At 32.4% G+C, this 24,809-nt stretch overlaps 2 protein-coding genes across 3 annotated transcripts in view; both read left to right on the forward strand.

The window, feature by feature from the left end:
• Positions 1-24,809, forward strand: part of LOC113519028 (uncharacterized) — a 404,087-nt gene that overhangs the window by 249,415 nt on the left and 129,863 nt on the right. The window lies entirely within an intron of this gene.
• LOC113519027 (autophagy-related protein 16-1) overlaps positions 1-24,809 on the forward strand; it is a 223,749-nt gene that overhangs the window by 169,213 nt on the left and 29,727 nt on the right. For both annotated transcript variants that reach the window (XM_052892770.1, XM_052892771.1), the window contains 2 exons: positions 6,467-6,587; positions 21,465-21,644. In XM_052892770.1, the coding sequence (XP_052748730.1) occupies positions 6,467-6,587; positions 21,465-21,644 (301 nt within the window). The remainder of the gene's footprint in view (positions 1-6,466; positions 6,588-21,464; positions 21,645-24,809) is intronic.

The following is a 24,809-nucleotide window of genomic DNA, read 5'->3' on the forward strand; positions in this document are numbered from 1 at the left end:
ATGCAAATTAATATCCATTTAATTACTTGAATTCGAGATAAAGATCCACCTGACTTATCTTACTCAAATGGGAAATGAAATTACCATATTAATAATCCATTTGGCTGCATTAAACATCACAGACATGGAGTTAAATAGATGTACTTTGCGTACTAATTTTTAGCTAATTTTTGTACTCAAATTATTCTGCTTGGGCTCTGGGTAAATTTTGATTTAAAATTCTTGGAAGATACATCAAAATAAGCTGAAAGAATTGGCGAGAACAGTATTATAGGTTGTATTTTAGAAAGTTTTTTTATAAGGAAGAGGCTTTGTTATCAGTAAATAGTGTTATATATACACTTATATCACAGTAGTTGATTTAGTAATGGCACGATTAGTTTTAATGAAGATTAAAGCACTTGCGTCGTCTATTTCCATTTGTATCTGTGTGCTAAATTAATTAAAATTGCTCAGCAAATTGATTTAACAATAATATTCAGTTCCACTGATCAAACTTTTGCTATACGCGGTGAATTAATTTCGGGATATTGAATTTATTTATAAATTATATTATTTATCTATATTACCATAAACTACTAGTAACTGCTTTTGTATCCTTAATATATTTTGATTAACTTAAAACAGGAGTGGTTTACAATTTGTTTTTTTTTTTATAAATTATGCTATATCTTCTTTATTTCAAAACCGATTTTTGTAATCCTTTTTACAATTGATGGAGTTTACTGATCTTATATTAAATTTACACTTACTGAAAAATTTTTTTATACTAGACAAAATGCGATAGTTACATCTAAATTTCTACATTATTAAAACATAACTCCAGTTTCCAAATCTTACCGTAAAACCGTAATGTATATATTTAATTACTAAAACGCTATGCGATATCGTATGAATTCTTCTACATTTTTTTTAAATTTTTATGTTACTTACTTCCTTAACTGTTAAATTTGTACTCAGTGTTCAATACAAATTAACCTACATTACTATATTGTTGTAATAATAATAAAAAAAATCTGTCTTAAATATTTCTTTCTTATTTCATATAGTTTAATCACTTATAGCCTATAGTGTCCCATTGTTAGACATAACAGAAAATACCTATATATAGGTATTTCTGTATATTATTTACAAAGCTGAATTAGTATTCAGGTTTGAGATCGAAGAATTATTATCCGTTTGGAGTTCTGCCAAGAACGCTAACCCCGTTTGCTTGTTGAATTGTTACATGTGCATGACAACCCTTTGTGCTACAAACCAAACAACCCTCGTCATCGGCGATGCCGCTGATATTAGATAAAAATAATTTTATAAATATTTTTTTATCGAAGGCTTCATTGGTAACAGTGGCTAATCGTTGTTAGGTAGTAGGTAAGTTTTAGGGTTGCAGTCTAGTGCTCACGTTAGCCCGCGATTTCTAGTAAGAAGTAATGGTAATTTCATGTTATCCATAAAGTTGTACCTGCTAGGAATCCAACAATAACCACATACACAGAAGCATGAGTCTCTATGACACATTTTCTCATGTACAAAAAAAAACTTAAAACAATGAAACCTCCCGAATTCTAAACTTGAACACTGAAAGAATAAGTTATTTCTTCTGTTCCTAATAACAAAATTCACTTTAACGAATTTGACATAAAAGCCCCATTTTAAATGTCAACGAAATTATAAAGTACTTAATTATATGGATCTCTGCTACCTCGAAATTTCGTCGTCGACTACTACAGTAGTCTGTCATCAATTTAATACTCGTAATATAATACATTTATTATTCAATAATATTAACAAACTTGTTTTAGAATTTATATTATGATATTGTGATTAGTCTTTCTAATGTTAAAAATGTGAATATCCGTTGCCTGTTAGCGCCTTCACGTCTCAATCAATCCTCATGAAATTTAACATACCCTTTTTTTATTATGGTTATTAAATACTAGCGATCCGACCCAGCTTCGCAAGTGTAGATAAAATTTTTGGAACTAATATATAGCCATACTCGCTGATAATTTGACTTTCTAGAGGTGAACGAATTTTAAAAATCGATTGAATAGTTGTTGAATTTCTCCTTTCTCCTTATATTAATATATACCATATAGATCCCGGATTCGGTCATAAAAATGTAGACGATGTCTTGTTATATCCAAAATTATAAAATTTTAAGTATAATTATAAAATTACCATATGAGTTTCCGTGAACTATGGTAAGTTCTTTCATAAAACACAAACATACACAAGAGTTGTAAATAACGCTGCGCGCCCCCGCGGCGACCAAAGACTTGTTGATTACATCAGGTTGTCTCTTTTCATATCGTGCACACTGTTGTGATTTAACCGCCACCTGTACTTGTTTATGTGGTCCTGATAAGCGCCAACTAGGAAGTTAAATGTGCATGCCAGATAGTAAACACTCAAGTTTTCAGTTTAACCATAAAGGCACTATCAGTATCAGTGCTACCGTTTTGTATACCTGGTATAAAATAACTCTCGTAAATATAATCTGTTAACATTTAAAGGGTGTTAATGAGATTTCTCAGAATTTAGATAACATCAACAAAGATCTTATTAAAAAAAAAACAACGTGCTCTCATGGATTAAATTCTTAATTTAAGTAATTAATAAGATTTTTTATAGTGTTGTCACTGTTGTATCTGATAACTTAAGTTTCGTTTGTCAGATTATGCTAAATTGTTATACTGGGGTAATATTTAGCACACAAGTAGAGTATGACCTACAAAACCGATATTGTTTCAATGCCGGTTTTGTTTTCCACTAATAATTACCATTAGATAATTTCCTATTAGTACCCACACAGATAAAAACACTGAAAATGCTTTCTGTACTTGCAGTAATTTTATTCTGTTATTGACTTCATTAGGTACTTTATAGAATTATTGAAAAAAAAAACTAGAATATATATATATTAAACTGTAATTGTCACCAAGCATCGGCTACGCTGAGGTATTATTACTTCTGGCTTGCAGATCATATGTCAGTAGATATGTCAGTGAAATTATTGTGTACACGGATATGACATCTTAATATTCAAGAGTGGCAACACATAAGGTGTACCACAGACGTGTCAATAATCTGTGATATTCATGTATATAAGTTATGTACAGGCACCATTTTCTAACAGTTTGGGCCATCCGGTCAGTAGAGTAGTTGAGGATGACGCCTTCAGATGTCAATAGGTTTTAGGCCACCTTCATTGTACACAAAGTTAGTTACACGTTACTTTTACACAAAACATATGTAAAGCTAACGTAGACACAAAGTAATAGACAATCTTTATTAAATAATTCAATTAAGAAATTTAAAAATTTTGTGTTTTAATGTTCTGCAGTTAAACGTTTTCATTTTAATTGTTATAAAAAATTTACACGACGTTCTTAATCTCCGAGATTAGTTAGAGCATGCGTTGACCAAAAGTCGTGCCCTGCACAGATGCACATAATTCCGTTGGCTAAGTAATAAGTTGTGTATTTCTATACGGAAAACCACAGTCTGAATCACTAATGAGAGTGCGCAATTTAAATCAACGATTTATAAGGAGTGAGTTATTTCGCAGGCCGCACGTACGATATTTATACTTTGTAACGGCCACTCTGATATTCAAATTCACAGTATTGAGATAAATGTAACGAGTGTCTGATAACTTGCATACCGATATTGTTTAATGGACTAGAGTGTTTATTGTCTTCAAGATTATTATTTTATTGTATCTAAATTATGTGGACAATTCATACGAAATTATTTGTGCTCTCACTTAGTATATTGAGTACCTATTTTTTTTAATATTTTTACAGTCTGACCATATTTTTCTGAAATCTAGGATGAAAGTCTACTTCCTTATGGAAATTGTTTGTTATATTGCTCGTTAGAAGTGGGTAAGTCTTGTCCGGATGATATCTCTTAACCCCCTCAATTAGTGTGCCCCACTATCGCGCACAATAACCCGAAAGCGGTAGCTTATACGCGTCCCGTACTCGTGACGCGACGAAGTACTAAATGAGTGTACTCTTAATTAGCCACTATACTATAAATTTTAAGGCGATGATAAGGTCCCGTTGTGCGCTCACTGGGAACAACGTTGTCGACTAAATGGCGCTTAACGAATTAAACTCAATTAATTCTTCCTCGCCGAGAATTAACGCTAGTTAATTTCTTTAGTTTCCATAAAATTTACTATAAAATGTGATCAACAAAAAAAATATCACGAATTATTGCCTCATCATCGCCGTTTGAAGTGTTTCCAGCGACAGTTCAGTCACTCATGTTGGCTTTTGATGTGATGTCATTTATTACCACAGACAAATTGACTTTTTTCGGCTTTAAACTCAATTTAAATACCGTTTTAAACTTTTTAATGAATTGAAATTCGTGGCGCGTGGTGGAATGTCTATGTGACGAGTTTGTAACTATATAATTACTGTAATAACATCTAATGGCTCGTCCCGTCATGACTAGCAAATTCGCGAGGACTACAGAAAAACGGTACATCGACAGCCATGTGAGGACAGGTTGTTAGGCGGGCGGGAAATCGCACTTATATGCTTCCATATTAATTATATATTCCTATACGATTCTGATAATAATTATAACAACGATTGTTATAAGCACCTTTATGTTACTATTTACTGTACGTAAATGCAATGAAACTTGTCGGCTGTACCGTCTGATAACGGAGCGTTTTGTCTGTAATTAAGAGCAGCGAGAGCGGGTCAGATGTCCGCTCGCATATTACCACAAAGTTATGGAGACATTTTGAGCGTGCTAGAATTGTTTAACTACAAGCTTGTCATGTTAAGGTATTGCTTCGTGTTATAAATCTATAACAGCTACGTTACAGCACCTAATAGAATATTCATTAATTATTACAAACAGATCACTTAAAATAACGAAGATTAATATTTATTAACATTTGTTCGTTTGCGCTTTGTTACATTTACCGCGAAAACAAGAGAAATACAAAACATAAAATCGTTTGGCGTTTTATTAAACCTAAAGCTAGTTCACACAGTATGATGTCTAATTAATAGACACTTTAAATGCAAATAGACAGCACAGAGCTACTTCCTTCGTGAGCGGACGATTCGGCGCAGTCGCGTAGTGAAGCTGTTCATCGAGATCACGAGCCCATAAAGCGAAGTCAATAATCGTTGTTCGTGGCGCGCCGGGAGCCAAGTGTAAATGGTTCCTCAATGCCGAACGGTAGCCCGCTGGTAGTCTCTTTTACATTTTATTGAGCAGTCTCATTAGAATTACTTTTTATTTAAACCTCTTAAACAGCCTACATTTATATTTATTACTTATCAAGTATTTGTTACCGTTATATACGTAACGTAAACAGCTAGAGCTGCTTAGTTAATCCAATTATCTGTATTTACTCACGTCCTTTGTTTTCTGATTAATTCATAGATTGTTGTCTAGTCATTTACTGGTACTCTTAATTTGGTTATTTTTTAAACATTTCCAATCAAATAAAATAATTACCTATATATAGTCCTGTAAGTACCGGTTGCCGGTGGTCCACCAGTCATGTAAACTAGGTAGAACACAATGTCATCTAGTAAAGCAAAGCTTGTACTAATAGATATAGACTTCTTTATAAATACATGATCTTCATCATAATGTATTTCGTGATATCCACGCGTTGTTCATGGCTAGTCGAAGTCCACTTTACTTTTGGTGGGCAATCTACTTGTTTGCCATTCTAATTTGTATAAAAAAAATTATCATTCATAAAAATCCCTCTACTTCTATACGGGGATTCTAGTCATGATATTTTCTTCAAAACCACATGATAAAAATATTTTTCATGCTTCACTACACTCAGCCTATGGCCTCGGTAGTTAAAACTCAATTCGAAGTAATAAAATTAATTCAAATTATAACAAGACCCAACAATTTTCTCTAACACTAATCATTTTAAAATATCTCTTAACCGGTGTTAAATCTCACCTGCCGACGTTAATTTCACAAGGAATGAAATGAGTTTCTGACGACGACAAGTCAAATGTAACCCTTAATTAAGCAAGCAATAACTTTACACTCTGCATCCAAATCGCCAACATCCGTACATAATTTAGCGATAGTCGATGAATAGTTATAATTTATTTTTCAAATCTTTTGTAAGAACATGCAATAAACTGAATCTAATTTTCCAATATCTGATATAGCCTATATATCTGAAATTAGAAGAAACGAGATAGTAACTACTCCTTTCCATCCATATGGTACTCGTATATCTAATCATGTTCGTCATTTCCCGTAATAATTTTATAGTAATTAAAGTGATTATTATAATTTTTTTTATTTTAAAAATTTTTACTTGTTTTTTAAAAGTAGTTTTAAAAAATTAAAACATATCTATGAATTTGTTATATACACAGATGTAAATCAGAACTCTATTGTAATTATAATACTGGCTGTCGAGATGACTTATATAAATAAATGTTTGCAGCACTCACTGACTGGCCACAGTGGGAAGGTGATGGCAGCCAAATTTCTGGGTGAATCAACCAAGGTGATCACCGGTAGCCACGACCGGACACTGAAAATTTGGGACCTTAGAAGTAAAAGCTGTAAGTTAATTATAATCATAATTACTTATTGTGTTATAAATATATGCATATATTACGTTCTTTATATGTGTATTAAATTTGAATATAAAATTATAAGAAGAAAAAAAAACAATATATATTGCTAGTATAATATAATTGTAATTAGGCGATGTCTGTACATTGGAAATATTTAAGAAGAATTGATATGAGATGTCTTAATAAAAACAATAGAAGTCACAACAATAATTTTATAAATTTTTCCTATCTGTTTGATCACACAAAAACTGCTGCACGAAATTGGATATGGTTTTCACATTTGTGTTCCTGAAGGTCAAACCTGAAATCCAGTGTATTTATCTTGATGCGCTATTTAAAAGCCAATTTAATGGGTTTTCCTACTTCTAAAATCTATGCTTACGAAATAGCTAGCAAAAAGCTTGTAGACTGTATAATTATATTAAATACAATGTATTGCCATGTACTCGTATCTAATATAGTTAGCCAAGTAGGTCCCGGCATAGAATAGGTCATCCCTTCCTTTCCCGTGGGTATCGTAAGACGACTAAGGGAGCTTATAGTGGAGGAATAGGTAGTAGTTTCCCTCTTAAAACGTCACCAAAAGCCAAACTACGGTTATCAACCCGCAACTACTAGCAAAACCCCCCTTATGGGGGAGTCTATGTTCAGCAGAGGACAGTTCACGGCTGATTCAACAACATTCATTCACCACACTGACGAAGGATTAATATATTATTGATGATTATTTATTATTTACCATTTAATACAAGTGACTAAAAACAAAGTTTATATTTTTATCACTTTATTCTTACTAAACTTCAGAGTTTTTAATAAGCCGGAGGCGTTTTGCCAATAGTTGCCATGCTTGGCAGGCAGATTGGCAACCGCAGTTATACTTTGGAGATGTTTTAAGAGAGACGCTACTGCCCATACCTCCCTCCCCTCCCCCCTCTGCTTAGTTGGCTCTTATGACAACCACGTGAAAAAAAGGGTTGGTCTATTTATGCCGAGGCCACACGACAAATCCATCATTTATTATTTATTAATTAAAATACTCACGATGCGTCGCCAACACGGCGCGCACCCTTAAATCCTACAGGAAATAATAAAGGGCACAAAACTAATACGAACCAATAGAAATTATTGCGAGTAATCGAATTACTGCCATAATCGTTACATACCAATACAGCATAGGGTTCGTTAAAGGACGAGAGAAGCATGAGACCGGCAAGGAAATTTGTAACCATAAACACATTAAAATTATTGACGCTTGAGGCACCATCTCCCTCTATAATTAGTTTTACTATAGGTCATTAGGAGCGATGCTCGGATTTTCTACTAGAAATTGTTTATAATTATCTAATCAGGACATAAACTATATTTCTCGTCGTTGAACTAGTAATTATACAGCCTAATAAGCGAGCATGTTTGTTTATTAGTGTCTGCATGTGATGGTCCACCCTTTTGTAACCCTGTGTACCCCTTTATAATCTAACTACCTTCTAATCTAAGCTACACATGGAAAACCTACAAAGCCTAAGAAAAGCCTACGAAGGCTTTACCTAATGAAATCTCATGAAAATCTAATGAAAACCTACCCTAAGGAATGGCCTAACACCCTCAATATAACCCCATACCTATATTGCCTTATATACCCCAAACACCCTATGAATCATATAACCTTTACAATAAACATATAATATTGAACAGATCTTATAGTAGAACACTTGATCATTTGGCCAGATAAATAAATGTGTGATCGTCTAGTAATGTAGGACCCGTTGTGTGTGTAATAACCAAAAGGTTCTTTAATTGGTATATGATAGGAGTTAAATAATGAAGATAATTGATAAATCTTTAAGGATTAAGAATAATTAATGAATTATACTCATAATTCATGAAACTAGAAGGTTATGTTAATTTAATATTAAATTACAGAACAACTGTCATAATAAAAAAAATGGGGGAGCGGTCGGGCCCCTCACACGCCCGGACCAGTGGAAGACTTTCCAACTATCTATAACTCTTCCTCCAAAAAGGTAGGGAAGGGTATTACTATTTATTAATGCACTCTGATGGTAATAAGGGCATGAGTATTCTCAGTTCCAAACCAAACATAAGTACATTTACTTCAACATTACAGTGGCTCCACCAGCCCCACGATGCTTCCAGTATAAATTGGTGTTTGCCAGAGGCAAAAGGATCGGAACTGAAATCCCAGGATCACTCCGACACGAGAGCTTACTCATGGGCGATGACCCTTTCAGTCCTATATGGCGACATAGAGATCACCCACTAACAGTACGAAACTGTTTCCCAGCGTCACCCTGTTACGAGCTTACTCAATGGGGGTTTCCCTTCGGCTCCACAAGAGATCAGACCAAGAAGCGAGATCACCCAGACACCAGAACCTACTTTGATGGGACATAACCCTTCGGCCCTATAATGTGACATTAGAGATCACCTGTGAAGACAGTCCGATAGAGATGAAGATTTGTGTGATAGGGGATACCTTCCACACCCTGGAATTGGCCAAGCCATATAATGTTGATAATTGCTATATCATAACATAGCATTGTCAATTTAATATTATTTACTTAATACCAAGAATACTCAAGGTTCAAGTTAAATCTGTTGATTAGGCCGGAGCCTAAGAACGAGTAGTCCAAACCATAGGTCGAGAGCTACTAAAAGTAATGAGTGCTATTGAATGAACTATAAGTCCAGTCAAATATATATAATATTATTGTTGATTAACCACATTGTGAATTAACCAATTATTTATTCAGAGAGATATATCTAAAGGAACTATAAGTCCTTTAAAAGACACTGATTAATCACAAGTTAACAACGTCTCGTGAAATAACCAGTTGGGTTTTCTATAAGTTTGAGGACACTAAGTCCAACAAGCTATTATTGTGTTGAGAGTAATAGAGATCTTTTGTAATATTTGTAGAGGTTTGATTAATCACATTGTGAAATAATCAGATTAAATAATTATGTAGCTTTATAGAGAGGACTATAAGTCCTAATTGGTTGTTGTCATAAGTACTGATAAATTACACATTAAAGTGCCAGGTCAATTATTATATATAGGTATATAGGAAGGACAATAAGTCCTATTTGTGTATGTTGAGTAGTAGATGTATATTGAATAATTATAATGTAAAAGATATATATTAAATATATATTTGTATAGAAAGGACAGTAAGTCCCATACAATTATTGTAGCTGTACTATAGTTATACTATATCTACTTCCTTTTAGTGTCTTAGTAAACCTATTTACTAAGAGGATTTCTCAGATAAACAAGTGTTTTAGTGTTTAAATCATCATGATTAAATCCCTAAGAAATTAGGTCTTTAAATAATTATCATATCATTTAAGTGAAATTTCTCATATAAATAATTCCAATATTTCCCCTACAGTTATTATAAAATAACAGAAAATTATATAAATTTTCTATAGACTTAGATATAGAATCATAACGTGTATAATCTCCTTTTGTTTGCATCTGTCACATTAATGACGTATTGAATGACGTATTGATGTATTGAATTGAATTTAGATTATCTATCACAACTGTCAACGTAACAAATACTAGCAAGTTTGTTTATTTGTATTTGTTTAATATAATTAAATATAAAATCATCATATATCAACCGTAATATACAACTAAATTATCAGTGACATAAATAATCATGGTTTACACCAGAAATAATTAATAGTATCCAGTAATGCTGCAGTTTTATATTCATATCAGTAGCCAAGCTTACTTTCAAATTCAAGAATGAACAGAAGATTAGAAGTTTAACATTCTTATTGCAATTGTACTTGCAATAATATATACATACAGTACTAATTATCAAGAACATTCCTCAAATACATGTGTGGTGAAGATTTTCCCAATATGCTATCTATTTGATTTCTAACCTCTAATGTAAATTTATTAAAGAAGTGAATAATCAGTGTTAGTGTTTGCTTTATTAATATTTAAAGTAATTGTCCTAACTTGATATTAATAGGATCATATCCCCTTGAATACAGTCCGATATAAACATATAACTCAATAATTAAATTTATAAAATACTAATATTATATTTTACTACTTGTATATCTCCATACTATTCCCATAAAATATTCAAAACATGTATATTAAATATAAATCCAGTAAATATTCACTAATATTAACCCTGTCTGAACTTGTCTAGTCAATATAACATGAACAAACAACACACATACAAACCTTATCGCCAGGACAACTTCCTTTCTAAATATGAGTAAAATACATAGCTTCACAAGTGTCATACAGTACCAATTTTATAATGAACCTCATACCTAGTTAAGAGTAACTATAGTCAGAGAATCTTTTAGTACTTTTATTACCATTAGGAAATAAATCCACACCTATAATATCAGCATAATTAAATATTATTAGTAATCAGTAATACACACAGAATTGTTATTATCAGCTTGCTTACTACAACAAAATCAATATTAAAGTTTATAATAAATCAAGACAAAATATCTATTTAAACAATACAGGCTTGTTTACCATAAACACCCCACAGTCACATGAATTTATCTAATAACACAATTAATAATGTATTAAAAGTATTACATTCACATAATATTACATGCAACAGTTAAGCTGTTTCTTTGTACATCCGGTGTAAAACAAATCCCCACATGTAATCATGGGTAATTAGAAGTATACAAAAGAATTATTAGTTCAGTCGACCGAGCAATGGTATGAAAACATTTCACCATGAGACGTTAAGCATGCACAGATATTCCAAACCAACACTGTAATAGTGTAATAAATACAACTATTCCATCATCATCATCGTCTCAACCATCATCAATCCACGACTGAACACAGGCAATTCCCACACATTACCACAAAGAACGGCCCGAGACTCCTGCATCCACTAACTCCCTGATCAACCTATAATAACTTTGCTTGCTTGCCTGACCGTTATAAATAAATAATTTTATATTAAACAATAAGCTGTCTTTATATAGGTGTTATAATAGCTTGATAGTTAATTCCTAAAGTAATCTCCAAATCTAAACAAGTACAACAATTTTGTAATAGTGGAACCTAAGTTTACATCAGCTTCACTGAATCAAAGTGATAAAGTTCTACTAAACAAATGTCTAATTAGAGTTTTGTATATGAATAGAATAACATAGGTATATATCATCATATAGATTATTCATCATCATCGTTATATTGAAGTCAAAATTTTATCAAATGTGATAACATTTAAAGATTAAACGCATTACCTAAGCTTGTATTGACTCTAGTAAATATGTATTTCAATAGTTGGTGGAAATATTAAGTATAGACATTGCCTGCGATCACAGTCAAAAATCTAACTACGCAGTAATAAATGGAACGAGCTCACCGGATTCTCCAGTCTTCCATTGATTAATTTCACACTCTTAATCGATAGTGATACACTAAGGTCTCAAACCCCTTCATCGATCCAGTCCCTCCTAGATCTATAACCTAGTTATTTTTTTATTTTATTGCGCAATCCCTAAAACACGACTCCCGCGCCATTTGCCCTTTTTTTTTTTTTTTTTTTTTTTTTATTGCGCAATTCCTAAAAAGCCACCCCCGCGCGCCCGCCGATCTGCCGGCTCTCTTTTTTTTTTTCTACTTTTTTTTTTTTCTCTTCATCTAGTATCGTCATAGATTATGTCACCGAAGGGTAGATATTTCAATAATCAGATTTAGCCTATTATTCGAACTGAACTTTTCTTCAAATTTAATTTAATTGTATGTTAACGTATTTTGGTATTTTCTATTAAATTGATTATCGAATTTATAAAACTTTAAAGACTCTCATAAACCTTATTAAACTGTGTTGTATGCATCCTTTTTACACCTGATGATAAAAGGTAAACTATAATTTGGTTATATATAAGATATAATATATTTTTGTTTAATTTATTTAATTTTCTTGTGACATCCACTACACTTTGAAAACACATCAAAGGAGTTTCCCTTCTGTGTCAATATTTCATATATGGTAACGTCTTCTCTGTACGCTATTGTGAACCTTGACTTTAAAGTTTGTTTATATTAAATAGCTCAGCTTTCGCAGCGGTCATCCATAGGAACCCCTGTTTCTTTTCTATGTACTTATGGTATTAAACCTATTGTACTATAGGCGAACCGTCACATGCAGCAGTTAAAAATTTTTGTATGCTTATGCATTTAATCAGTTAGTGTTTTGACTCATAAAAATAAACAAAGATAGCTCACTTTCCTACTTTATTATATTTTAGTATTCTATTTTTTAGCTTATTTAATTAGTATAGTGTTAGGTACTTGAAATTTTTAAATAGTAAGTATATACATTATAGTTACTAAATACACCATAGCTGTAAAGTGAAGTTTATGTTATTGCGGGAAATATTACAGGCAATACATACAAATGACATCAACGGGCCTGTCGTTGATATCTTTTATATCCAGATACTTAAATAAATATAAATGATACGTTTATATTAGTTTTTTTTTTTTTTTTTAATGGGTGATAATGGAATAGTACCTCGCCTGCGCTATCGGTATACGCTGACGGAGCACCAATGATAGATATAGATGATAGGTGACGATGAAAGCAGGTCAGTTAGCCCATCGTGACAAATTCCACTACGATTAACCACGATGTTTGGGGGGAAAGGGATTGTTAGTAATCGAGATTAAGAATCCCATTGCTAGCAATATACCCAACCAGGTCGACCTCCTCGCGGTTCTCCCTGGAAACTATCATGGTTATTTCCTGATGAATTCATCATGATGGGCTAACTGGCCTGTTTTCATTCACGTCATCGATCACCCTTCACTGATGCTCCGCCAGCGTATCCCGTTAGCACAGGCAGGGTTACCATTCCATTACCACCCATAAAAAAAACACGATGTTTTCCAAGGGGAACCGCATGGAGGTCGACTTGACAGGGTATATTGCTAGCAATGGGTCAATTAGACCCCATTGCTAACAATCCCTTTCTCCTCTTTATAGGTAGGGGTAGTATCAGTACCGCTCCTATAGCTATATATTGGGTTCTCTGGGCATTGATAAAGAAAAAAGGTCACAACCCATTCCGATATCACACGTCTGATATCTGTATTCATTTCGATTGGATTCTATTTATTTATTTATTTATTTAAGACAAACAAACAGCTAAAACAATACATAATTATATACTTAAATAGTAATTTGGTAGCCACTAAAATTTGCACAAATAAAATACAAGTAAACGAAACACAAAATTAGACAATACTATATTAAACAAATATAAACAAAATTAAACAAACAAATACTATTGAAAACTACAGCAACATTGTCAATAATATAATGCTCAGAAGTTAATAAAACATTTTTTCAGAAAAACACATTGTTTGAGAATAATATCTGTATAACCATTAAAAAAAAAGTAAAATTTGATAATAATTTAGAATAAAAAAAAAGTTATAGAAAAATTATATAAAAAAGAAATCTTTGACAACAAATTAAAAACGTTAATTACATATTACCGCCATATGCCGTTTTATCTCATTCTTAAAGTTTATTTTCGTATAATATAGAATATATTCGTTATTTGCTCAATACAATATAAAGATATTGCTATAGAATACCCACCATTAGTTTGTAGCTACTTTGTTCAACTAAAAATTTAATCCTATAAATATTATAAATGTAGAAGTCATGTCAATCAATCAAATCAAAGTCAATCATGTTTAAACGACTGAACGGATTTAAATGAAATTTTGTACACATGTACCTAAGTTATATCTTTAGGATACTGTATATACTGACGCATACAGGTGATGCCATGGAAGATAGTAACAAACATTGTGACGGTTCGCCTATAGTACAATAGGTTTAATACCATATAAGTACATAGAAAAGAAACAGGGGTTCCTATGGGTGACCGCTGCGAAAGCTGAGCTATTTAATATAAACAAACTTTAAAGTCAAGGTTCACAATAGCGTACAGAGAAGACGTTACCATATATGAAATATTGACACAGAAGGGAAACTCCTTTGATGTGTTTCCAAAGTGTAGTGGATGTCACAAGAAAATTAAATAAATTAAACAAAAATATATTATATTTTATATATAACCAAATTATAGTTTACCTTTTTATCATCAGGTGTAAAAAAGATACATACAACACAGTTTAATAAGGTTTATGAGAGCCTTTAAAGTTTTATAAATTCGATAATCAATTTAATATAAAATACCAAAATACGTTAACATATAATTAAATTGAATTTAAAGAAAAGTTCAGTTCGAATAATAGGCTAAATCTGATTATTGAAATATCTACCCTTCGGTGACATAATCGTTACGTTATTAGAGAAAGAATAGAAAAAAAAAGAGAAAAAAGAGAGACGGCAGATCGGCGGGCGCGCGAGAGTCGCTTTTTAGGAATTGCGCAATAAAGGAGAAAGAAAAGAAAAAATGGCGCGGGAGTCGTGTTTTAAGGAACTGCGCAATAAAATAAAAAAATAACTAGGATATAGATCTAGGAGGGACTGGTTCGATGAAGGGGTTTGAGATCTTAGTGTATCACTATGGATTAAGTGTGTGAAATTAATCAATAGAAGACTGGAGAATCCGGTGAGCTTGTTCCATTTATTACTACGTAGTTAGATTTTTGACTGTGATCACAGGCAAAGTCTATACTTAATATTTTTTCCAACAACTATTAAAATACGTATTTAGTCGAGTCCATATACCTTTAGGTAATGCGTATATCGTTAAATGCAATCACATTTGAACAAAGTTTACATCAATATAATTTACGTACTTACGTTATTCTACTCATATACAAAATCCAATTATATGGTCGTTTGATAGAACTTCATCAATTTGATTCAATGTTCTAATTGTCCAGTTTTGGAAAATACTTATTGATTCAACTATTGAACTATTACAATACTAACTAGTTTCATATCTAGTTATTATAAAGTATTTATTTATTGAGGATAATAGACTAAAGTGACTATGGTCTGGTCTCATTGCTGGGAAACAGCCATTGATGAGAGAGAGGGGTTATTGAGTGGCGACCCTGTGAATGCAGGTGCGGTGTGGGCTACCTCCATTGTTTGGAGTGACTGTTTTATGTGTATTGTGGGGCCGTTCCTTGTGTCAGTCGGTGGAAATTGCCTGTGTTCAGTCGTGGGTTGGTGATGGTTGAAACGATGATGATGATGAAATATTTGTATTTATTACACTATTACAGTGTTGGTTTGGAATATCTGTTCATACTTAACGCTTCATGGTGAAGTGTTTTTATACCATTACTCGGTCGACCAGACTAATGATTCTTAGTCTATATTTGATTATCCATGACTACATGTGGGGATTTGTTTTACACCAGATGTACAAAGAGACAGCTTAACTGTTGTAAGTGATTTTATGTGGATGTAATACTTTTAATACATTATTGTGTTAGTAGATAAATTCATGTGACTGTGGGGTGTTTATGGTAAACAAGCCTGTATTGTGTAAATAGATAATTTGTCTTGATTTATTATAAACTTTAATATTGATTTTATTGTAGTAAGCAAGCTGATAATAACAATTCTGTATGTATTACTGGTTTCTAATAATATTTAATTATGCTGATATTATGGGTGTGGATTTATTTCCTAATGGTAATAAATGTACTAAAGGATTCTCTGACTATAGTTAATTTTAACTAGGTATGAGATACAGTATAAAATTAGTACTAAATGACAAGTATGAGTTATGTATTTTACTCATATTTAGAAAGGAAGTTGTCCTGGCGATAAGGTTTGTATGTGTGTTGTTTGTTCATGCTATATTGACTAGACAAGTTCAGACAGGGTTAATATTAGTGAATATTTACTGGATTTATATTTAATATACATGTTTTGAATATTTTATGGGAATAGTATGGAGATATACAAGTAGTAAAATATAATATTAGTATTTTATAAATTTAATTATTGAGATATATGTTTATGTCGGACTGTGTCCAAGGAGATATTATCCTATTAATATCAAGTTAGGACAATTACTTTAAATATTAATAAAGCAAACACTAACACTGATTATTCACTTCTTTAATAAATTTACATTAGAGGTTAGAAATCAAATAGATAGCATATTGGGAAAATCTTCACCACACATGTATTTGAGGAATGTTCTTGATAATTAGTACTGTATGTATATATTATTGCAAGTACAATTGCAATAAGAATGTTAAACTTCTAATCTTCTGTTCATTCTTGAATTTGAAAGTAAGCTTGGCTATTGATATGAATATAAAACTGCAGCATTACTGGATACTATTAATTATTTCTGGTGTAAACCATGATTATTTATGTCACTGATAATTTAGTTGTATATTATGGTTGATATATGATGATTTTATATTTAATTATATTAAACAAATACAAATAAACAAACTTGCTAGTATTTGTTACGTTGACAGTTGTGATAGATAATCAAAATTCAATTCAATACATCAATACGTCATTCAATACGTCATTAGTGTGACAGATGTCAAACAAAAGGAGAATATACACGTTATGATTCTATATCTAAGTCTATAGAAAATTTATATAATTTTCAGTTATTTTATAATAACTGTAGGGGAAATATTGGAATTATTTATATGAGAAATTTCACTTAAATGATATGATAATTATTTAAAGACCTAATTTCTTAGGGATTTAATCATGATGATTTAAACACTAAAACACTTGTTTATCTGGGAAATCCTCTTAGTAAATAGGTTTACTAAGACACTAAAAGGAAGTAGATATAGTATAACTATAGTACAGCTACAATAATTGTATGGGACTTACTGTCCTTTCTATACAAATATATATTTAATCTATATCTTTCACATTATAATTATGCAATATATTGCCTCTACTACTACAACATACACAAATAGGACTTATTGTCCTTCCTATATACCTATATATAATAATTGACCTGGCACTTTAATGTGTAATTTATCAGTACTTATGACAACAACCAATTAGGACTTATAGTCCTCTCTATAAAGTTACATAATTATTTAATCTGATTATTTCACAATGTGATTAATCAAACCTCTATAAATATTACAAAAGATCTCTATTACTCTCAACACAATAATAGCTTGTTGGACTTAGTGTCTTCAAACTTATAGAAAACCCAACTGGTTATTTCACGAGACGTTGTTAACTTGTGATTAATCAGTGTCTTTTAAAGGACTTATAGTTCCTTTAGATATATCTCTCTGAATAAATAATTGGTTAATTCACAATGTGGTTAATCAACAATAATATTATATATAATTGACTGGACTTATAGTTCATTCAATAGCACTCATTACTTTTAGTAGCTCTCGACCTATGGGTTGGACTACTCGTTCTTAGGCTCTGGCCTAATCAACAGATGTAACTTGAACCTTGAGTATTCTTGGTATTAAGTAAATAATATTAAATTGACAATGCTATGTTATGATATAGCAATTATCAACATTATATGGCTTGGCCAATTCCAGGGTGTGGAAGGTATCCCCTATCACACAAATCTTCATCTCTATCGGACTGTCTTCACAGGTGATCTCTAATGTCACATTATAGGGCCGAAGGGTTATGTCCCAACAAAGTAGGTTCTGGTGTCTGGGTGATCTCACTTCTTGGTCTGATCTCTTGTGGAGCCGAAGGGAAACCCCCATTGAGTAAGCTCGTAACAGGGTGACGCTGGGAAACAGTTTCGTACTGTTAGTGGGTGATCTCTATGTCGCCATATAGGACTGAAAGGGTCATCGCCCATGAGTAAGCTCTCGTGTCGGAGTGATCCTGGGATTTCAGTTCCGATCCTTTTGCCTCTGGCAAACACTAATTTATACTGGAAGCATCGTGGGGCTGGTGGAGCCACTGTAATGTTGAAGTAAATGTACTTATGTTTGGTTTGGAACTGAGAATACTCATTCCCTTATTACCATCAGAGTGCATTAATAAATAGTAATACCCTTCCCTACCTTTTTGGAGGAAGAGTTATAGATAGTTGGAAAGTCTTCCACTGGTCCGGGCGTGTGAGGGGCCCGACCGCTCCCCCATTTTTTTATTATTACAGTTATTCTGTAATTTACGATTAAATTAACATAACTTCCTAGTTACACGAATAATGAGTGTAATTCATTAATTATTTTTAATCCTTAAAGCTTAATCAATTATCTTCATTATTTAACTCCTATCATATACCAATTAAAGAACCTTTTGGTTATTACACACACAACGGGTCCTACATTACTAGACGATCACACATTTATTTATCTGGCCAGATGATCAAGTGTTCTACTAAAGATCTGTTCAATATTATGTGTTTATTGTAAGGTTTTTTTTTAAGATTCATAAGATGTTTAGGGTGTATAAGGTAATATAGGTATGGGCTATATTGAGGGTATTAGGCCTTTCTTTAGGGTAGATTTTCATTATATTTTCATAGATTTCATTAGGTAAAGCCTTCGTAGGCTTTTCTTAGGCTTTGTAGGTTTTCCATGTGTAGCTTAGTTTAGAGGGTAGTTATTATAAGGGGTGCAAAGGGGGGGACCATCACAACATAGAAGTAAAACTGAATTAAAAAAAAATAAAAACCACTGTACTAATCTAGGTAAAAGGTCATTGATCCCATCTCCCTTTATAAAAAAAAAGGTATTTTTGCAATAAGTGTGATATCGTTTAGTACAGTGTGATGGTCTCAAAACACCACTCCAACATTACAGTTATTTCCCTTATAGCGATATTACACGGTTCACTTCTGCCTTTCAATTTGAACGAAGCAACTATATTGAATAATGTAAACATAACAGTGAACCATTCAATATCATTGTTAAAGAGCACTTTTTTGCACTTCTTCTTCTTAAAAAATTACTTCTTTGCCTTAAAAAAAAAGTTGAAAGTCAATCAGTTTGGAACCGTGTAATGTTGCCGTTAAAGCTTGTATATTATTACACGACTGTGAAAAAAAGGATGGGTGATGTTTTCCGGTATTTTCGTACGCTTGTTTGCCATTCTAAATATTACAAAAAATATATCTGAATATTTGGTGCAACGTATAATCTAAAGAGCTAGACATATTTTAATAAGTGAGATGTGATTATAATATATGGAATGTAAATAGCTTTATTTTAACTGTATAGAATGCTATAAGCTAAAATCCAATTCTTTCTAATAATATAAATATAATCTTATGAAGGGACCAATAGAGTGTATCTATCTATTTAAATGTGAAAGTGAGTTTGTTACTTCTTAGCCCCATAACTGCTGAACCAATCGCAATGAAATTTAGTATATACATTGCATTATATGGAATGGCAAAGCATAAAAACTTTTTATCCTAGTCAGTGAATATATCACATATATATCTTTAACTCTTGAAAAGAGATGGGGAGACTTTTGCCTAGCAATTAATAACAGAATAGAATAATGTACATAACTTGACCACACAGACATAACTTGATCACAGATAATGCTAATGGTAAAATAAATATAACAGACATAAATATTTCCACATTAAATATTGGATAATAGAGGTTTAACGTATTCGTTATTGGATTAATATTATATAGATATTAGTGCTAAGTTTATTACAATCATGGTTATGCAATAAAGTTATTATTATATTGTAACTAAAATAAATAGATATTGCTACATATAACAAACACACTCCTATAATATTCTAGTTGGTTTTTTTTTTTTTTTTACATTACCGCGCCTACATGTTTATCCTAAAATATAAGACTAGTTTAAAATTAATTAATGCCCAAACCAACAATATTAGATACCATGGCCGGCGTGCAATATCCATAAGCGCACGGCCGCTTTTATACAATGTTAATATCGAAATGAGAACAACTTTCACGAGCTAATTGTGTATAAAATTAATTAGATATGCAAATTGAGTTCTAATTAATTAATTTGTAGTTATAATCGATTTTCCTTAGTAATTTTATTCGAGGACGACATAGTACGGTTATTAGAAACATTGCATTATACAATAAAAGGATATTTTTAATGATATTGTATGCGTCATGCGTGCGATATCATGCGTATCTATAAATCATACATACAGAGTAATTCTAAATCTATATTTTTCTAAACCCCAAAGGTTATGTTTTATAACATAGGAGGTAAACGAGCATACGGCTCACCTGATGATAAATGATTACCGCGGCCCATATGCACATCAGAAGAATTGCAGGTGTGTTGCTGGTCTTTTATAAAGGAATATTCTCTTTTACGTGTGTTCGAATTTCGCTGATATGAAACATTTCCTGTACTATTTTAAAATTGCGACAAACTACCTAGTAATAAAAAACATCCTGAACTACTCCAAAAGCTGGACAGTATGTTAGTTTTTTCCTAAATTGGATTCAAATATGCTCCGTGAATCAAGTGTTAGGTACGTTTACCACAGGGAGAACCTGGTCAACAAATAATGAAAAATTACGATCATGAGCTTTTTAATTATTCTGTATTAAACAAGGATATAAGCTACAACATTTAGACTTGAACAAATTTTGAAAGTTTAGTTTGCTAAATTGAAGCAACCGAGAATCGAACCCAGATTCACATTACGCAGACTAATATGAATATCACTACACTTAATAGAAGACGTCACATATTAGATATCGTGACGTCTTCTATTAAAAAAAGTAAGCCAATGTTTTATGTATGGCAATATAAAGATATAACGAATGTTATAAAATGTTTAATATATCATGTGTGGTCCAGAGCGTTTCTATAAATATAACTGTCTTTGTCAAACCGTATTTAGTGTGATATGTGGTTATAGCAATAAAATCATTATTATTCTAATCAACAGGTACAGAAACAAAGTTCGTAGGGTCGTCATGCAATGACCTCGTGACGTCAGACGGCGCCGGCTCCACGATAATCTCCGGGCATTTCGACAAGACGATACGGTTCTGGGACATCCGTACAGAAATGTCAGGCAACCATATAATGCTGCAGGGCAAAGTCACTTCACTGGATCTTAATAGAGGTAAAGCCTTTAGAAATTCAACGTCATACTCTTGAACGCAGTAGGGTTATCATGTTATATCTTATTTCCATTCAGTTTAAATACATAACCTACTTTTCCTGTTTATATTAATTTTAAAAGATTTCAAAAAGAGAAAGGTCCTCATATCGGTTTTGATTTTTGGATATAGATACTTCCGTTCATTTTGATCCGATTTTAAAGATTTTATTTAAATTTATGTAATGAAAAAATATTAAATAAATAAAACTCAAACCCATATCCTTTAGCTTAAGATGCAAGATTAAATATATCCATAATTAAGTGTGGAACGAGGCATTTTGAAACTTTTCAGACTTCATTAAATTGAAAATCCCTTGTATAATCACTGCCGAAATCCATTATGCGAGATAAGTGCGAATCAGTGGAATGGCTATAATGGTTATAGTCAGAAACCATTGTCATAGTCTTCAAAAGACGGTTAGCAGTCCGAGGATTCTAATGACAACAAGTCGCATCAACAGTTAAGCAAAGGTTTCATAAAGCAGAAGCACTCAAGATCACAACTTAGAGAGTTTCGTCATACGAGTAGCATACATTATTGCTCCGCAAAAAAAGCTACTTCCATTTAATTTCCAAGACTGATTTTGACAAATGTTAAACAATTGCAACTAAGCTATGTGCGTATCTCAGACTAAGCATCGAACCTACAAGATAATGTTCAAATCAGTAGATTAATTATATGTCTTACTACATATGCAAATAACAAAAATAACATACGCATCACTTTTTTTTAAACACTAGGCATACTGGCACCTACGAAGTGATATTAATGAGTGCGCTCAACAATGACATTCCAGATGTTAATCATCTTATTTACACTACGAAATACGGCTTACTGATTGCTGTCCATGTCATAATGCATCTTAACATGATGAGATCTGATTAACTGACTTATTCATATTTTCCATATGAACGCACCAAAATATGTCATAAGAATAAAACTACTTTGATTAGTATTATGCAAGCCATGCCATCACACGCCGTACTTTTCTGTTCTTCGAGTTCAATCCCCTCACTATATATAAGAATTTAACTCTAATAAATTGTTACATAAAATGTCCATACCACTTAACAACAAAGTAGTGACAATCAATTTAAAAGCAACTTAATTACAATTTTATAGCAGCTTTGTTAGGACCACAGGGATGTAATCAAGTATTAGATAATCTTTCCTGGTGGTACTTAAACGTTAGTTTTAATATATCAATATAAATAAGCAGTTACGTCGTAAACGGCGATAATTTCAGTAGAAAGGAGATCAATATTAGCAGTTAATTGAATACTTAGCATATAATATCGATGTTCGAGTCGACATAACAACGTGACGAGTCGCCCGCCGCTTATTTCCGTTACGCGCCTCTCGGCGAACCCTTTTTTTTGTCAATAACGGTTGCTCACGAAACGTTAAGATTGATACCTTCAATCGATCGGTGTGTCGGTACGTCACTACGTACGAAACTGATTAAATCACGTCGATTTCGTCGCCGCGGATCGATGGACAAATGAATAGGGAGACGGTTCACAGTTAGCGTTCACGGTCGGTCCAGATCCATCAATGCTATCGACCATCTATTTGCTCTGGGAAGCATCTATAGGCCGCGATGAACACGCCGCCATCGCAGCCGTACGTCGCCGAATACGATGCGATTGAACATCACCGCGACGTGATACGAATCCGACTTACACAAGCAAATGGGTAATGGTTTAAAGAAATTAATGATACAGCTCTCTGACGAGTCCAGTTTACATGATGGATTGGTTTTATTTGAGTTTTTATCTGACTTACAAAAAAAGAGGATAATGTTTTTCGAAAGTATCTTTCGCACAAGGCCTAAACAGCTTATTGAATAGAATGTTAAAACAATGATCTTAATTGCAGTTTTTTTATACCATAAAGGTTGTAAACAAGCATACAGCCCGTCTGATGGTAAACGATGGTAAATGTTAGAGGTGTCACGTGCGCGTTTCCGATCCTGATAAAACGTTAATACATGCTTTTTGAACAACTCTTTGTACTTTTTTGAAAGAATATTTTATATATATATATATATATATATATATATGATAATAGAACGATGGTTCCTGCTGTACTATCAGTGTACGCTGACGTGGCAACTATTAAGAATAATTGATGAGGATAAAACCAGGTTAGTTGACCCATAGTGGCTAATGCATCAGAAATTAATGAGACGATGATTTCTAGAGAGAACCACGCGCAGATCGAGATAACAAAATATCGCTAGCAATATGGCCCTAACCACGTTACTTATAAACCGTTCTCGCCACGAGAGTTTTGTAAGCTACATGATAACGAAAAAATAGGCTACTATAAAAAAACCAGTATTATCATTTACATTTAATTATCTGTCTCTGTTTACAGATTTAAACTGCTAAATTACTAACTAGTTAGTATAATAATCGCTATTTTTTTTTACAAGTATGATAAAATATATATATATATATATATATATCGTAAAACACAATAGTTCCTATTACTGTCCGACACGCTCTTGACCAGTTGTTTAATACAATTCCAACACCTGACATGACTATGAAATGGTAATAAAGTCTTTAAGAAAGTGAACTGTCCAATACGTGAACGGTAAAGTTACTGCTTTCTTCTCATATTCAGACATTGTCGAATTTATATGAGATTTTAATGGATTGCACGTCCGTTTTTAAATATTTACTAATGGGAATATATATGATGTTTAAAAATACAAAGTTGCTCAATATGAAAAAAAATATATACATATGTTTTGGTATTCAGTTTAAACATAAAAAGATTTATATGTAGGTATATAAATAAAAATTTAACCGCCGTGTGGTCCCGATATAGAATAAGCCACCCCTTCCTGTCCCGTAGATGTCGTAAGAGGTGTTTAAAGGAACTAAATACTCAAGGGAAAGGCAACAGCGCCTCTCTTAAAACATCTTCAAAGATTAACTACAGTTGTAAATCCGCCCGCCAAGCGTGGCAACTATTGGTAAAATTCCCCTTATGGGGAAAATCTATGTTCAGGAGTGAACAGTAACGACTAATATAATAATAATAAAATATAAATAATTATTTAAGATTTCGAAAAAATAACTGATACTAAGAAAATAAAATAACTTAAATTATTT

The sequence above is a fragment of the Galleria mellonella genome, unplaced genomic scaffold (assembly GCF_026898425.1).
Source record: "Galleria mellonella isolate WM207_F2 unplaced genomic scaffold, CSIRO_AGI_GalMel_v1 utg165, whole genome shotgun sequence".
NCBI classification, from domain to species: Eukaryota; Metazoa; Arthropoda; class Insecta; order Lepidoptera; family Pyralidae; genus Galleria; species Galleria mellonella.